The 17,333-nt window shown below is 35.8% G+C and overlaps 1 protein-coding gene across 6 annotated transcripts in view; it reads left to right on the top strand.

The window, feature by feature from the left end:
• The window catches only part of Zmym5 (zinc finger MYM-type containing 5), a 37,859-nt gene that overhangs the window by 8,509 nt on the left and 12,017 nt on the right, over positions 1-17,333 (top strand). For all 6 annotated transcript variants that reach the window (XM_026394953.2, XM_026394955.2, XM_026394951.2 and 3 more), the window contains 5 exons: positions 1,319-1,805; positions 2,033-2,126; positions 14,115-14,400; positions 14,978-15,140; positions 16,405-16,614. In XM_026394953.2, the coding sequence (XP_026250738.1) occupies positions 1,319-1,805; positions 2,033-2,126; positions 14,115-14,400; positions 14,978-15,140; positions 16,405-16,614 (1,240 nt within the window). The remainder of the gene's footprint in view (positions 1-1,318; positions 1,806-2,032; positions 2,127-14,114; positions 14,401-14,977; positions 15,141-16,404; positions 16,615-17,333) is intronic.

Raw genomic sequence — 17,333 nt, 5'->3', positions numbered from 1 at the left:
GTAGCTCACTCGCCTGGCATGCGTGCGGCCTGGTTTCGATCCTCAGCACCACATACAAAGATGTTGTGTCCGCCGATAACTAAAAAATAAATATTAAAAATTCTCTCTGTCTGTCTCTCTCTCTCTCTCTCTCTCTCTCTCTCTCTCTCACAATCACTCTCTCTTAAAAAAAAAAAGATGTAAATGATTTTTATATATGGTTAATTTCACATCTTCTTTTCCTAACTGCTTAAGAGCAGTTACTCATTTTTGTGGATTCTTTAACTATTGTCTGCTGGATTTTTTTCCTTCATCATCATAGTTTATTATGTAATAGTAACACAAAAATATTTGTTGAATATAACAAGAATAGTTAAGAATTTTGGGGGGCTGGGGATGTAGCTCAGTTGGTAGAGCACTTGCCTTGCATGCACAAGGCCCTGGGTTCCCCAGCACCACCAAATAAATAAAAAGAAAGAATTTGTGGCCTAGGGCTAGGGATGTATATTACTGTGGTACAGTGCCTGTCTAGCATGCATGAAAGTCTGGGTTCGATCTCCAGTATCCCCAAAAAAAGAGAAGAAAAGAACTTGTGAGCTAATAGCTAGGTTTACCTAAATTATACCTATCATCATGATGAATAGCTTTAAGTGAATACTATAATTGAGTAGATTATTTTAAATATCTTTTAATTGTAAATAGACACAATATCTTACACACACACACACACACACACACACACATAAAACATACACATATATATGTGTATGTATGTGGGTCTTTTTTTTTTGGTTAGTGCTGGGGATTGAACTCATGGCCTTGTGCATGCTAGGCAAGCACTCTACCAACTGAACTATATCCCATTTATTTATTTATAGATATTTATTTTTTAATTGTAGATGGACACAATACCTTTATTTCATTTATTTATTTTTATGTGCTGCTGAGGATCCAACTCAGGGTCTCGTGCAAGGTGAGTGCTCTACCGCTGAGCCACAACCCCAGCCCAAGAGATATTTTTTAAAAGACCTAAAGTTATAGAATTAATTTCCATCAAACTCTTTATATTTATTTTTTTAGTTTTCGGCGGATACAACATCTTTGTATGTGGTGCTGAGGATCGAACCCGGGCCGCACATGCCAGGCGAGCACGCTACCCTTGAGCCACATCCCCAGCCCTCCATCAAACTCTTAACCAATCTTTTTTTTTTTTAAAACAGGAGAGGAAAAATTGGAATGAGTATTTGTTTTTTCTCTAAAAGTTGAGGTAATAATTCATATATTTTAATGCAAAAAAAAGGTAATAGGATTTTTTTTTTCTTTTGTCTGTCTTCTACAGGTTCTTTGGCATGGATGATTTTTCAGTGGGAGGATTAGAATTGACCAACCAGATTCCTGCTTTGTTAGGGAGTACGGCCATGGCAGCTAAACTCATGGACATAGAAAATGTACATGGTGATCCAGTTAGTCCTTTAGTAAATAGATCTAGAAACTCATCAGTTGAAGATGATGATGATGTTGTGTTTATTGAATCTGTACAACCTCCTTCAATTTCTACAATAGTCGATCAAAGAAATTTTATATTGGCATCATCAAAACATGAAAAACCACAAGGAAATCATTCCATGTTCCTGCTGCCTTCAAAAGATTTGGCTTCTCAGAAGGGAAGTATGTGTGAAACAATTGTTATTGATGATGAAGAGGACATAGAAACAAATGGAGGAGAGGAGAAAAATTCTTCCAATTTTACTGAGTGGGGACTTCCTGCAACTAAAAATAAAACCAAAGATTTGGATTTCTCCACTTCAAGTCTTTCAAGAAGTAAGGTAAATGCAGGAATGGGTTATAGTGTTATCACAACAGAATCGACTCTGAGATACATTTACTAATATTACAACCTTAGAAACAGTGTAATGCTGGGCGAGATATGAACTTAATGATTACACATATAACATCACTGTAGAATACCAACTTGGGAGATATCGCTAAAGGACTTCAGTCAAGTAATTTTGGTGTTAATATACAAACATACACCCCATCTTTAACTTCACAGACCAAGACTGGAGTAAGACCTTTTAATCCTGGTAGAATGAATGTGGCAGTAGATGTATTTCAGAATGGAGGATTTCCAACTCATCATAATCCTGGTAAGCAGTAGGTGATATTATTTACCTTCTACATCAAATGAATAAACTTTTAGCTATATTTAATGCTTATTTATATCTATTTACATTCTGTATGAAATATTTCTCTTGGCTTTAATATTAAGGCAGTATATTGCCAGGTGCAGTAGCACACTCCTGTAATCCCAGTGTCTCAGGAGACTGAGGGAGGAAGATCATGAGTTCAAAGCCAGCCTCAGCAATGGCAAGGTGCTAAGTGTCTCTAAAGTACAAAATAGAGTTGGGAGTGTGGCTTGGTGGTTGAGTGCCCCTGAGTTTAATCCCCAGTACACCCCCCGCAAAAAAAAAAAAAAAAAAACAGTATATTTTACATAATAAAACTGTACAGTCTACTTGGTCTCTGAAATTTTAGGAAGTTAATCTTATTTTACCCAATGTGATTTACATCTAAAGTGTTTTAATTGAAAACCTTCATAACTACTACTACCCTTGTTTATTTTAATATGAAGATTGTAGGGTTGAGGCTGTACCTTAATAAACCATGTGCTTAATATATTTAAGGCCCAAGGTTTAGTCCCCAGTAGCAGAAATAATAAATAAACAAATAAATAAATATTGTAGAATAAAAAGATGGATAGTGAACAAAATAATATGTAATATCAAATTTTAATTTGTAAATATATAACTTGATGTTTTAGTTTTTGCTTTTTAATTATTTACTTTGGGGCTGGTTGTCTATTACTTTAGTTTTTAAATCACCATTTTATTAGTTGCTTGATTTTAAAAGTTGGAATGTTTTAGAGAAATTTATTTTAAAATCTTTTATGTGTAGAGTCTTTTTTTGATAGATACAGCAAGTTATTTTAAATATTAGCAATTCCTTTTTGTGGCTTTTCTATGACTTAAATGGGGTTTGGGGGTGGCAGGATTGGTAATGGATTTTTTTTATCATTTTAATGCCTTTTAGCCTGTTGAATTTTTTAAAAAATAACTGAAAAGAAACCAGAACCTAAGAACCTAATTCTGTTACTGCTTTACTGGAATGCCAGTTTTTTCTTTGTATTTTTAATCTTTTCCTCTGTTATGAGAATACTATGTGATTATTACAGAATATTTGGAAGAAATCATGGTTAGAAATAAAGACATATCTGTCTTCTTATTCCAACATCTAGAAGTGATCTCTGTTAAGTTTCTGGTTTGTGTACTTTCAGACTTCTGTGATTTTTAAAAAATATATATAATTTAGAGTATATCATGGATAGTTTTATATCACATTGGTATACTCAATCTAAATTGTAGTATTTTGTGTCTTTTAAAATATATAAATACAATTGTTAGTGGTCACAGACTATTCTTTTGTCTGAGGTACATATTCCCCTACTTTCTTTTTTTTTTTTTAGCATTTATATTTAGTTTCTCAATTTTCACTTTTGAAACAATACACTTAAGTAAATTATCATTTATAATTTTTAATTATTTCCATAGAGTATTTGTTATATGGTTTATATATGAGGTGTCCCCCAAAAGCTCATGTGTGAGACAATGCAAAAAAATTAAGAGTAGAGTAGGCATGGTGGCGCACACCTGTAATCCCAGCAACTCTGGAGGCTGAGGCATGAGAATCTCAAGTTTGAGGTCAGCCTGAGTAATTTAGCAAGATCTTATCTCAAAATAAAAAGGGCTAGAGATGGTTAAGCACCTGGATTCAATTTAGCAAGATCTTATCTCAAAATAAAAAGGGCCTCATGGTTAAGCACCTGGTTTCAATCTTTAAACCTCAAAAGAAAAAAACCTGGTTGGAGAAAGGACTAGTTTTAGTCTTTGAAGAGTACTGAGAGCCTTAGCCAAGTAGGAATGATGCATGGCATTTTTGGTTGAAAGGTGACCCCAGCAAGCCATTGAGATGATAATGATTATGTTAAGATGCTCTTTCAATTGGAGATTAGACCCCTGCTGTCTGCCTAGGCCTGCTACTTTGGAGCTCTCCCAGGACTCCAGGAGAGTTCCCATTGGTTGGGGAAGTGCGGTAGGAGGGAATTCCGGAGGAGGGATTTCCTGTTGGTGGAGTGTGTCCGGGAGAAGGCCATGTGCGTGGCATTTGCGGGAGTTTTGGAAATAAAGTTTGTTCCTGCTTAAGTGGCTCGTGATTTTGTGCCCAGCCAGACTGCGGCATTAGAGAGTTATACATAGTTTTCTTTTGATATAGCATCTATACTAGACAATTAGTAGTTTTTAAAGGTTCTTAAAAAGTGGAATCTTGGAACTGGGGATGTGACTCAATGGTAGAGAACTTGCTTTATACTCTATTATCTTGAAACCCACCTTTGTATGATTTAGTGTATTGGTTATTTGGAACACAATGGTTCACTGAGTTGCACAGGATCGTTTTAAATGTTGACAGTTCAGAAACCTTGTCAAAATCTCAGTGGAAGAAGTTTTCAAAAATGCCGATTTTCACTTAAAAACTCAAATTTTTTCATCATTAACAAATACTGTCAGTTTTCTTGACGTGAAAGATTCATTTCATTCATTTTAAGAAAAGGTTTCCTGCCAGGCACTCTGGCACACTCAGGTAATCCCCACTACTCAGGAGATGGAGGCTGGAGGATCACAAGTTGAAGGCCAGCCTCAGCAACTTAGTAAGACCCTGTCTCAGGAAAAAAAGTTTGGGGAGGGCTGGAATGTGACTGAGTGGTAAAGTGCCTCTGAGTTTAATCCCAAGTACCCAAACAACAAAAACAAAAAGTATGGGCTGGGGATGTGGCTCAAGTGGTAGCGAGCTCGCCTGGCATGCGTGCGGCCCAGGTTCCATTCTCAGCACCACATACAAAGATGTTGTGCCCACCGAAAACTAAAAAAAAAAAATTTTTAAATTCTCTCTCTCTCTCTCTCTTAAAAAGTATTTCCCAATAGCCATAGTTTATCATTCCAAGTCAGTAGTAATTCCATGAAAATGGTTTAGTTTACTTTCAGTACATCAAATGTGCAACTGCTTATTTTTTGTTTTTAAAAGAGACAAGTAATTTTTACTGTGTCATAACAGATATCTATTGTGTAATGGAGAATTTGAGGCTGGGGTTGTACTGAGAGGTAGAAAGCTTGCTTAACTGCATATAAGATGTACAAGGTCCTAGGTTCAATCACTAGCACTAGGGGATGAGGGGGTTTTGATTGGCCTTTGTCCCTGATTCCTGGAGGGGAGTCTTAAGTCCTGGGAGTTTCCAGAATGTTACAAGTATGGTTGTTAATTCATGATCTCTTGGATTTATGCTGAGATGAGATGATACAGAATAGCTATGTGATTAATGAATTGGATTTTTTTATTTTTATTTTTTTTTCATTTGGGGGAACAGGAATGGGGGATTGGACTCAGGGCCTCAAGACACTCTACTACTAAGCTGTATCCCCTGCTCTTTTTTTTTTTTTTTTTTAAAGACAGGGTCTCTCGGATTTGTCCATGCTGGCCTTGAACTTTGAATCCTCTGGCTGGGGATATAGCTCAGTGGTAAAGCAGTTACCTAGCATGTAAATATGCTGTGGGTTTTATTCCTAGTACCACAAGTTAATTAATTAAAATAAAACCTTATCTTGTTCTTATCTTCCTCAGGGGAGCATTGGGCATGTTTCATCCAAGTATTTCATCAGCATGTATCAAACATAAGTTTAAGATTTATTTAATAGTTTGCTATTTGCAGATTTTCTAGTCTTTGCAATTGTAAACCAGGTTTTTCATGAACATCTTTTAGGTTTAGATATTTATTTATTTATTTTTGGTACTTGTGATTGAACCCAGGGGCACTTAACCACTGAGCAATATCTCCAGCCCTTTCTATTTTTGAGATAGGGTCTCACTAAATTGCTTAGAGCCTCACTAAGTTTATGAAGCTAGCCTTGAACTTTCAATCCTCCTGCCTCAGCCTCCTAAGCATCGGAACCAGTGGCATTTTTCTTCTTTTTTTTTTTTTTTAAAGAGAAAGAGAGAGAGAGAGAATTTTTTTAATACTTATTTTTCAGTTTTCGGCGAACACAACATCTTTGTTTGTATGTGGTGCTGAGGATCGAACCCGGGCCGCACGCATGCCAGGCGAGCGCGCTACTGCTTGAGCCACATCCCCAGCCCCCATTTTTCTTTTCTTGAAAAGTTTCTAGAAATACATTTTGCAGACAAAATGTCATTTTTTTTTTAAATGTTGGGGATTGAACCCAGGACCTCGAACACATTAGGCAAGCACTCTACCACTGAGCTATGACCCCAAATTTATATTTTGTTCTTGTCATCCCTTTATCTTACTAATTCATACCTGGAATTCATTTTGTATTTCTAATATTTTCTCATTACATGAAATATTATTGATTTTTAAAATGTAAAAGCACTAAATGATTCATTTGATACCCATAAATAAGTGAAGCAGAAAGTTTCCATAACTACACTTGAACTGTAGTCATTTATGATATATGACAATTTCTATTGTCTATGAAGTATGGACTGAACTTACATCATTCCTGAGTTCTGTAAAGATCTACTTTTGAAGACAAAACTTAAGAGAACAGTATCCTTGAAATAATAAGATTTAATCTAGAGCCGCAGGCATGGTGGCTGTAATCCCAGCAGTTTGGGAGGCTGAGGCAGAAGTAACCCAAATTCCAAGCCAGCCATAGCAATTTAGCAAAGTTCTAAGCAACTTAGGGAGACTCTGTCTCAAAATTAAAAAAAAAAAAAAAAGAAAGTGCTGGGGATGTGGCTCAGTGATTAAGCACCCCTGGGTTCAATCCCTGGTGCTAAAAACAACAACAACAACAACAACAAAGATTTAATTTAGAATTCTAAAGAAAATGTTCATAATTCTAAAGAAAATGTTCATAAGTTTATTAGGTGAAGATAATGGTTAATATTTGAAGCTTTCTTTGAGATTAAGTCACTTCTAAGGCAATGTCAGTATAACTAATAGACAGAAAATAATAGACAGGCATGGTAATGTAATGTAATCCTATCTACTTTGGAAGCCAAGGGAGGAGGATCATAAGTTTGAAGCCAGCCGTGGCAATTTAGCGAGACCCTGTCTAAAAATAAAATTAAAAGGCCTGGGGTATAGTTTAGTGGTAGATCCTCGAACTGGGTTCAACCCTAGTACTGAAAAAAAGAGAAGGCAAGTAGGGAGTGGAGTAAGGAACCAGGAAAAGAAATGTGATTTAGTGGGGGATGGAGTGAGATGATACATTCAGTTTTAGACAACTGAATATGAGATGATGTAACAGCATATCTATCCAATCGTTTCCAGATGCTGTGCATGAACCAGAGTACATTATTAATATGAATATGCAGTAATGAGAAGGAAGATACACTTGTGATTATGTCTTCTTTTAATTCCAGTAAATTTTCTAAGAGTTGTAAATGCTAACACAAAGAATCAGTCCTAAATTGTGATTTAAGATGTCAGGAGTCTCATTTATGTTTTTCTTTTTTGTTTTTTTTTTTTTTGTTTTTTGTTTTATTTTAATATTTTTTTAGTTTTAGTTGGACACAATACCTTTATTTTATTTATTCATTTTTATGTGGTGCTGAGGATGGAATCCAGGGCCTTGCATGTACTAGGCAAATATTGAGCCACAACCCCAGCCCTCATTTATGTTCTTAAGGATTGGTTGAAAGAAAAAGTTTATTAGGGATATGGGGGGTGGGGGTTAACACAAGGGGAAATTTACCATTGTGCTACATCCTCAGTCCTTTATTTTGAGACAGGGTCTCACTAAGTTGCTTAGGGCCTCACTAAGTTGCTGAGGCTGGCCTTGAAATTTCGATCCTCCTGTCTCAGCTTTCCAAGCTTCTGGGATTACAGGTGTGAACCACTGCACCTGGCAAAAAGACATGTTTCAAGTAAAAGATTTTGTCATTTGTCCTGTGTCACTGGACTGTCAAGTTAGGCTAATTCAGAAGTCTTTTGGAGGTGAATATGAGATTATTTGGGGACTATGGGCTGTGATATAAAACCAGATTACCTATTTGGTGACTTTCAATGATTTCAGAATTGCATTATAAACATATAAATGCTGACTCTTTTGGGGTGCTTGGGATTGAACCCAGGGCCTTATGCATGGGAGGCAAGCACTCTACCAGCTAAGCTATATCCCCAGCCCTAAATGCTGACTCTTTTAAAGTAACAATAACAATTTTGCTTAGTGTATATTGTTTTTCTTACCAGCCTTTCATAATTAGGGATATGTTAAGAATATGTTATCAAAATCCACAGTATAAATTAAGAGTAGAAGCGAGGCATGGCATGGTGGTAAGCTTATGTAATCTCAGCTACTCAAGAGGCTGAGGCAGGAGAATTGCAAGTTCAGAGTCAGCAGGTGCAATTTAACAAGGCCCTGTCTCAAATTGGAAAAAAAAAGGACTAAGAATATAATAGTTTATTGGTAGAGTACCAATGGGTTCAGTCCCCAGTACCACCATTTAAAAAACAAATTTTTTTAATTGCTCTTGCCATCATTATTATGTTTTTATTACATTATAAATATTTTGTACATGATACTGATTCTAGGGAGTCGCATTTCTGATATCTAGGTAATTCCTATGCCTCTTAAAGAAACTATGGATTGGACACAGCTAAAGAGAGTATGAATGAACTGTAAGATGTATCATTGAAGGTTATTGAGACCCAAAGGGTAGAAAACACAGAAAAGAATGTAAGAGGACTATCACAATTGACTAAAAAAATAAGTAATTAGTGTCCCAAAAAGAAGAGGATAGATGGAGCCAAAAAAATACAATTAGGTAATTTTCTTTTTTCTTTTCTTTTCTTTCTTTCTTTTTTTTTTTTTTTTTTTTTTTAAGAGAGAGAGAGGGCTGGGGATGTGGCTCAAGCGGTAGCGCGCTCGCCTGGCATGCGTGCGGCCTGGGTTCGATCCTCAGCACCACATACCAACAAAGATGTTGTGTCCGCCGAGAACTAAAAAATAAATATTAAAAATTCTCTCTCTCTATCTCTCTCTCTCCTCTCTCTCTCTCTTTAAAAAAAAAAGAGAGAGAGAGAATCTTTAATATTTATTTTTTAGTTTTCAGCAGACACAACATCTTTGTATGTGGTGCTGAGGATGTAACTCGGGCCTCACGCATGCCCCTGGTAATTTTCTAAAGTGAAAAAAACGTTAACTTAAAAATTCAAGTACCTTACCCCTGCATGAAATAAAGTCCATTGACAACTAAGAAAATAAAAAAAAAAATAGGGCTGGGGATGTGGCTGAGAGGTCAAGTGCTCCTTGTTCAATCCCCAGTACTTACCTTCCCACCCCCACAAAAAAAGAAATTCAAGCACCTTTACAAATTCCAGTTAGAGTAAACTATAAAAAGACATGTACAGGGACTGGGGCTGTAGCTCAGTGGTTGGGCACTTGCCTAGCATGGGTGAGGCACTGGGTTAGCACCATATGAAAAATAAAGTTTAAAAAAATATATTTAGGGGCTGGGGTTGTGCCTCAGTGGTAGAGTACTCGCCTAGTGTGATACACTGGGTTCAATCCTCAGCACCATATAAAAAAATAAAGAAAGAAAATAAAGGTATTGTCCAACTACAACTAAAAATATATATAAATATTTAAATATATATATTTTAAACCTTTATTTGTTTATTTATTTATTTTTATGTGCTGCTAAGGCTCAAACCCAGTGCCTTGCACATGCTAGACAAGCATTCTACTGCTGAGCCATAACCCCTGCCCTTTTAAAAACTGCATATTAAAAAAAAAAAAAAGACATATACAGCCTGCCACAGTGGCACATGCCTATTATTCAGGAAGTTGAGGTGGGAAGGTCACAAGTTTGTTTTATTTTGTTTTTATAAATTGTTGTCTTTGTCATAATGAATTTTTTTATTCATTTATTTATATGCATTGCTAAAGACCAGTGCTTCTCACATGCAAAGCAAATGCTCTACCACCAGGCTATAGCCCCAGCCCCAAGTTTGAGGCCAGCCTCAACAACTTAGTGAGATCCTGTCTCAAAATAAAAAATAACAAGGACTGGTAATGTAGCTCCATGTTAAAGGGCCCCTGGGTTCAATCCTGAGTACCTAAAATTAATAAATGAGTAAGTTGGAAAAAAATACAAATATCATAGTAAGAAATGGGAAAAAAATCAAATGTTCATCAATAGCAAGAATGAATAATAATACAGTAATATTGGTCATGCAAGGAATAGTCAACAATAATTAGAAGAATGATCTTAAGGATAAAGATGTAACTCAGTGCAAAAGCATTTGCCTAGCACGCATGAAGCCTTGTGTTTGATCTCTGTGTTGCAAAAAGAAAAGGGAAAGAATATCTTGCTGCATGCAGTGGGGGTGAGCCTTAACTGATAAAATATAGAGCTAAGGAAACTAAACATAAAAATACGAACTATGTGATTTTGTGTATGTGAAATTTAAAATAAGACAAAACTAATTTTTGGTGTTGTAGGCATGTAATCCTGGGTACTTAGGAGCCTGAGGCAGGAGAAGTGCAAGTTCCAGGCCAGTCTGGGTAACTTAGGCCCTTGGGGGGAGGGTTTAAGGTCTGGAGATATAGCTTAATGGTAGAGCATTTGTCTAGTAGTATGTGTGAAGCCCAGAGTTCAGTGTTCAGCACCACACACACAAAAAAAGAGAGAAGTTAATCTTTGACCTATTAAATGTGAAGGGAGTAACTGATAGGCAAGAGCTAAAAGAAAAGCTTTTGGAATATTAGAAATATTCTGTATATTTATCTAGATAATAGTTGTGCAAGTTTATACAATGCTAGAAAAAATAATTAGCTTCTGCACTTTAGATTCTTAGATTTTAATTAAATATCTTAGGGTTTTTAAAACAATGAAACATTTTAAAACATGAAATCTCTTAAATATCAATATTATATGATTAAACAAGTAACAGGTCCTATAATAAAACATTATTGTTAGAGGCTGTGTATGAATTATGGGTTTGTTTGAGCAATCATGAGGCGAGGTGGGGGGTGGGGAGTGGTTGTCCTGTGCTTTTCTGAGAACTCCTGGTGTGAATCCACCAGTTGCAGATTGCTCAAATTAAAGCTGACACCTTACCTTAGTTCATAGCCCTAGGTTAAAAAGCAGCCTTGGAAGGTGGGCGGAACCTCCCTAGCCCCAAACAACTTGTTTTTCTCATACTTATCCTGCTTTCCTCATCTTTTTCCTCAAGAAGCCTGCCATACTAAAACCTTTTGATATATTTCCCCTTAAATAAAGATTTGGGGCCTTTTTCCTTGTTCACCTGTAGTCCCTGCCAGGGCTAGAAAACTTGCCAGGCCTCTACTTTGAAAACTATTTTCTGCCTCTTTTGTTCTTTATTTATTATTTTCACACCTCCAAGCAGGAATCTTGGGGTGCTGGTAACCCCGATACATTAGCATCGGAATACCTTTCATAAAAAATTATTTTGTAAATCAAACTTGCAATTTTTTTATTTGTTCTTTTTAGTTATACATGACAGTAGAATGTATTTTGGCAGATTATACATACATAGAGTATAACTTATTCTATTTAGGATCCCACTCTTGTGGTTGTACATGATGTGGAGTTACCCTGGTTGTGTATTCAAATACAAGGCCAGGAAAGTTATGACTGATTAATTCTACTATCTTTCCTATTTCCCTCTCCTCTCCCTTTCCTTCATTTCCTTTTGTCTAATCCAATGGATTTCTGTTATTCCCTTCCCCAGCCTCCCTTATTTTGGATTAGCATCCACAAATCAGAGAAAACATTTGGCCTTTGGTTTTTTGGGAATGGCTTATTTCAGTTAGCATGATAGTCTCCAGTTCCATCCATTTACCGGAAAATGCCATCATTTCATTCTTTAATGCTGAGTAATATTCCATTGTGAATATATATACCACGTTTTCTTTTCTTGCTTGTTCTGGTTTAGTTTTATCTGTAAATGAAAATAAGACAAAATAAGAAACAGTAGGTGGCAATTGAGGAAAGAATATAGGTATGGTTGTTAGTGCTAGTAATGTTGTTAAGAGGCCCTTGGAACAGTTGGAGGAAACCAATGGCCCCCTCTTTGTAATAACAAAAAGCTTCTTTTTGGTACCAGGAATTCAACCCAAGTGCTAACCACTGAGCAACATCCCCTGCTGTTTTTACTTTTTTTTTTTTTTTTTTTTTTTTTTGAGACAGGGTCTCACTAAGTTGCTTGGGGCCTTGCTAAATTGCTAAGGTTGTCTTTTAATTCTTGATCCTCCTGCCTCAGCCTCCTGAGCCACTGGAATTACAGGCGTGTACCACTGTAACCTACACAAAAGGCTGGTGAGCAGTGAGGCAGAAGAATTACAAGTTCAGTAAGGCTGTCTCAAAATAAAAAATTCACAAAAAGAACTGAGGATGTAGTTTACTGGTAAAGCACCCCTAGGAAGATGGATGAATGGACGGATATAAACAGATAGATATGAAAAAATAATTTTATACCATAGGGTCCTGTTTTTTGAAGCTTCATCTAATTTTCATTAGAAATGCAGAATCTCTGGTCCCTTTTCATATCTACCAAGTTAGAATCTCTGTTAAACAAGATTCCTAGGCTGGGGATGTAGTTCAGTGGTAGAGTATTTGCCTAGCATGCTCAGGCCTTGGATTTGATCCCCAACACCACAAAAGAAAAAAATAAAAGATTGTTAAGTGACTTCATATACATATTAAAGCATTTCACCTCTATGTAATCCTATACCATTTTGAAGCTAATAGTAATATATTATTAATAATAATAACAGTGACATACAATATATGTAAGATTAGGAAAGCTATCTTTCCTGAGTAACCTACAACCTATATTAATGCCTATGAAAGCTAGGAAATAATTATAGAAAGATTTGCATTAAAGTATTATATCTAAAGTGTTTTGAAGGAAAGTAGACCAATGTCTTCAATTTTCTTGAAATATGCAAAAATGATGGCTTAATTTTTAGAGCAATGAATAGGCAATAAAGTAGTATTGAATCCACTTGGTGAGTATATGGGTGTTAGTTGTAAAAGTTTTCAACTTTTCTGTATGCTTTAAATTTTTCATAATGTTGGCTAGGAAAATGGATAAACTTATAGCCTTATCATATTTCTTAAGGTTTCTGGGTAGTCATGCTTCACTATAGCTATCTCTGCATTTGCATATCCTTTGCCATTTTCTATAAATGTATATAAAAGTGGCATTTTTTGAGTGTGCCAAACAACACTTTACTATTATATGCATTATCTCATTTATTCCTTATAATAGTTCAATGAATTAAGTGTAATTGCAGTTTATATCAGAGAAACCACAATATGGGGGGCTGAGGTTATAGCTCAGTGGTAGAGTGTTCACCCAGCGGGCATAAGATCCTGGATTCAATCCCCAGACCACTTTGAAAAAAAAAGCCCTGCCATGCCTGATATTATACTCTTATACTCCCATAAACTCAGAACTGAGGCAGGAGGATTACAAGTTCAAGTTGTTCCTTGGCAATTTATCTAGACCCTGTCTCAAAAAACAAAACAAACAAACAAACAAAAAAAAAAACAGACCTGAGGATGTGGCTCAGTGATCTATTGCCCTTAGGTTTAATCTCCATTGCTAAAAAGAACAAACATGAGCTTAATGTATTTGCATAATCTTATAAATTAAGGAGATACATTTTTATTTTTGTGTTTTGCCATACTGGAGTGGAATCTCAGGCTTCAAATATGTTGGGCAAGTGCTCTAATACTGAACTATGTGCCCAGCCCACAACTTAGTTTGAACCTGGGAAGTCTGACTTATAACTGATGGCTATAGCATTACACAATTCTAGTATTCATGATTAATTGAATTGTTGGCACAATTAAATATCATTCCCTTGGAATATGAAGCGAATAGTTATCCTAGATTGTTCATTGAGGCTGTCAACCCTCAACACATGCTTATATGCTGCCTCTTAAATTCTTAAATGAAAATTTCAAATACTTGTCTGATGTGAATTTTATTTATTCCATAACTTTTTCTTCTGTTTTTCATTTTTAAGATTCTTGGATCTCCCAGTCAGCATCATTTCCCCGTAACCAGAAACAGCCAGGGGTGGATTCTTTATATCCAGTGGCCTTACTTCCTAATCAGAATTTCCAGCCTCCAGCCCAACAAAAACTTACTAAACCAGCTAAAATCACTTGTGCAAACTGCAAAAAACCTTTACAGAAGGGACAGACAGCTTATCAACGAAAAGGATCTGCTCACCTCTTCTGTTCTACCACCTGCCTTTCTTCCTTCTCTCATAAACGTGCTCGAAAGACACGAAATGTTACATGTAAAAAGTAAGCAGTATCATTTCTCCATATGGTTGAATATGAGCAATAAAAATAAATGTTCTGCATGCAATTGGAAGGCTGAAAAAGTTTATGAACCTAGAGTATGTTAGAGCTGTGAATTCTTATATTATGCTTCCGCTTAACAAGAAAGTGAAATATAGGTATGGAAGTATATTCTCTTTCCCTGTCTTACACCTTATTTCTGCCAAGGTATTACCAGCATGTTTGAATGTTTCCACAAAGCTGAACAACTGGTGAAGTTCTTATGCTACAAAAGGTGTTTTTACCTTTGAACCTTCTCTTTCTGTGTTATTTAGGAACTCATGGTAATGAAGCCAAGATTAGATTTTACTATATCCAAAAGTTATAGCTGATTCCTAGGGTTAAATAATAATAAAATGAAAATGTTAATTATTAATCATATATTTTACTTTTTGTTAAAATACAGTGTTCTTGGGGCTGGGCTGTAGCTTAGTGGTAGAGTGCTTGCTTAGCATGTGTGAGGCCTGGGTTTGATCCCCAGTACAAAAAAAAAAATAATAAAGGAAACGGTGTCTGAAATTGTCTATCCTTTGTATTTCAGAGATGCACCTACAAAGAAGGCTACTATTGTTACTCCAGTAGAATCAAGCAAATCCTTCCAAGAATTTTGTTGTACATCTTTGTCTCCCTATGAAGACAACCAGAATCTTAGAAAAGGATTTTTTAATAAGTCAAGATGTACAATCTGTAGTAAATTAACAGAGGTCTGGATTTTTATACCTAAATTGTTAATTTAGGTTAACAGGGATAATTGTAACTTTTAATTGCTCTTGTAAGCTCTGCTGTCTAATATAGATATCCTGTATATATATCATGAAGTTAAAAGATGGAATAAGGATATACTAGAACTATCTTATTAACTAATGTGTAGTATGGAAAGTACACATTTGTTCTTATGGAACTCATTGTAATAACTTAACAATTTGTGGTAGATTTCTGTTCATAGTAATAACACTAAAGAAAAGTGTAGTTTCAGAGCATGAGGGAAGCAACAGATCCTAATACAAGAACATGTGAAACAGAATGCATTCTGTTCCTTTAACACTAATTAAGTGATTCAGCATCTTTCAAGTTGCTGAAAAGGAAGAAACATGCATTCGGGAAGTCCTCATTTTATACTGTTTTTATTAACTGTATTTGGTTCAGGTGATCTGATAGCTGAGCAAATCAGGGTATGATTTTATTTATTACCACATTGAGAACTATCTTACTTATAGATATACTGGCACACCATCCTGACCATGGATAATGTTTATTCCCATATCCCCTCCTATGAATGTTCTAGGGAAGTGAACTTAATAACATTAAGAATGCCTTAATCCCAGCAACTCAGGAGACTGAGGCAGGGAGGATCAAGTTCAAAGCCAGTCTCAGTAACTTAGTGAGACACTGTCTCAAAAAAAAAAAAAAAAAAAATGGAGAGCTGGGGATATAACTTGTTGGTAGAGTGTTTACCTCATGTGCACAGGCCCTGGGTTCAATCCCTGACACCATACACACACACACACAAAAAGCTGGGATGTGGCTCAGTGATTAAGCACCCCTGGGTTCAATCCCTGGTAACCCCATCCCCACCACCAAAAAAAAGAAAGAATTCCTAATCCAGTTTTGTCGTTTTTTTTTTTTTTTTTTTTTTTTTTTTTTTTTTAGTTGGACACAGTGCCTTTATTTTTATATAGTGCTGAGGATTGAACCCAGCGCCTCGCACATGCTGGGTGAGAGCAACCCCAGCCCCAGTTTTGTCATTCTTAAATGCCTTCAGGAATTGCTTTTTCTCTGTGAATATTGATTTTACAAACAGAAAAGGTGAAAGAACAGTGAAATGCTTTTTAATCTTTTTTTCTGAATTTTTTTTCCCTGAGATATTACTAGAGGTTCTTTGTTTCTTTTACAGAAACTAGTTTCATTGCCTTTCTTTTTTTACTAACCTGGTTCATATATTTTAGTTAATTTTGTTTTTTCTTTTAGATTCGCCATGAAGTCAGTGTTAATAATGTAACACACAAGCTATGCAGCAACCATTGCTTTAATAAGTACAGATTGGCCAATGGTCTAATAATGAACTGCTGTGAACAGTGTGGAGAGTATATGCCCAATAAGAATGCTGGAAACAATATCCTGATTGGAGGTCAACAGAAGCGATTTTGCTCCCAAAGTTGTGTTAATGAATATAAAGAGGTAATTCTTTTTAATGATTAAGTATGTAATGGCTTAACCCTATTAGCTTATATTAATCAAATTTATCTTAGGATCTCCTCTTGTTCCATTTTGTCATTCTGTTATTGAGCTATTTCAGCTATGTATTGAAATCTTGTTTATTTATTTATTGCATGATGCTGGGTTTTGAACTCACAAATGCTAGGCAAGTGCACTACCACTGAGCTGCATTCTCAGTCTTACAATATTGAAATCTATCCATTATTGTAGGTAAGCTTGTTTTAAATGTTTTTTTCTTCAAGAGTAATTGTTCTTCTCTTTACTTTGTACTCCCACTAACAGTTTAATCCAGTAACTCTACAGTTTAATCAAAATTTGGCGTTGTCTGTTTTGATTTAAGCCACTTTAGTGGCAAAATGATGATTTAATTGTGGTTTTAGTTTACATTTCCCTAAGAACCCAATACTCCCTTTTCATCAAAAGATAATTTTATCCAACTCTTGTGTGGTGTTTGTGTGTGTGTGTGTGTGTGTGTGTGTGTGTGTGTGCGTGCGTGCGCTACAAACTGATCCAGGGGCGCTACCACTGAGCCACATCCCCAGTCTTTATTTTTTTAATTATCACCCTCATTTATTTAATTTTTTTGGTACTGGAGATTGAACCCAAGGGATGCCTTACCACTGAAATCCCCAGCCCTTTGTAATTTTTTTTTTATTTTGAGACAGAGTTTCTCTAAGTTG

Source organism: Urocitellus parryii, chromosome 2 (genome assembly GCF_045843805.1).
Source record: "Urocitellus parryii isolate mUroPar1 chromosome 2, mUroPar1.hap1, whole genome shotgun sequence".
NCBI lineage: Eukaryota > Metazoa > Chordata > Mammalia > Rodentia > Sciuridae > Urocitellus > Urocitellus parryii.
The sequence above is the reverse complement of the archived record's forward strand: the minus strand, read 5'-3'. Positions and strand labels throughout refer to the sequence as shown.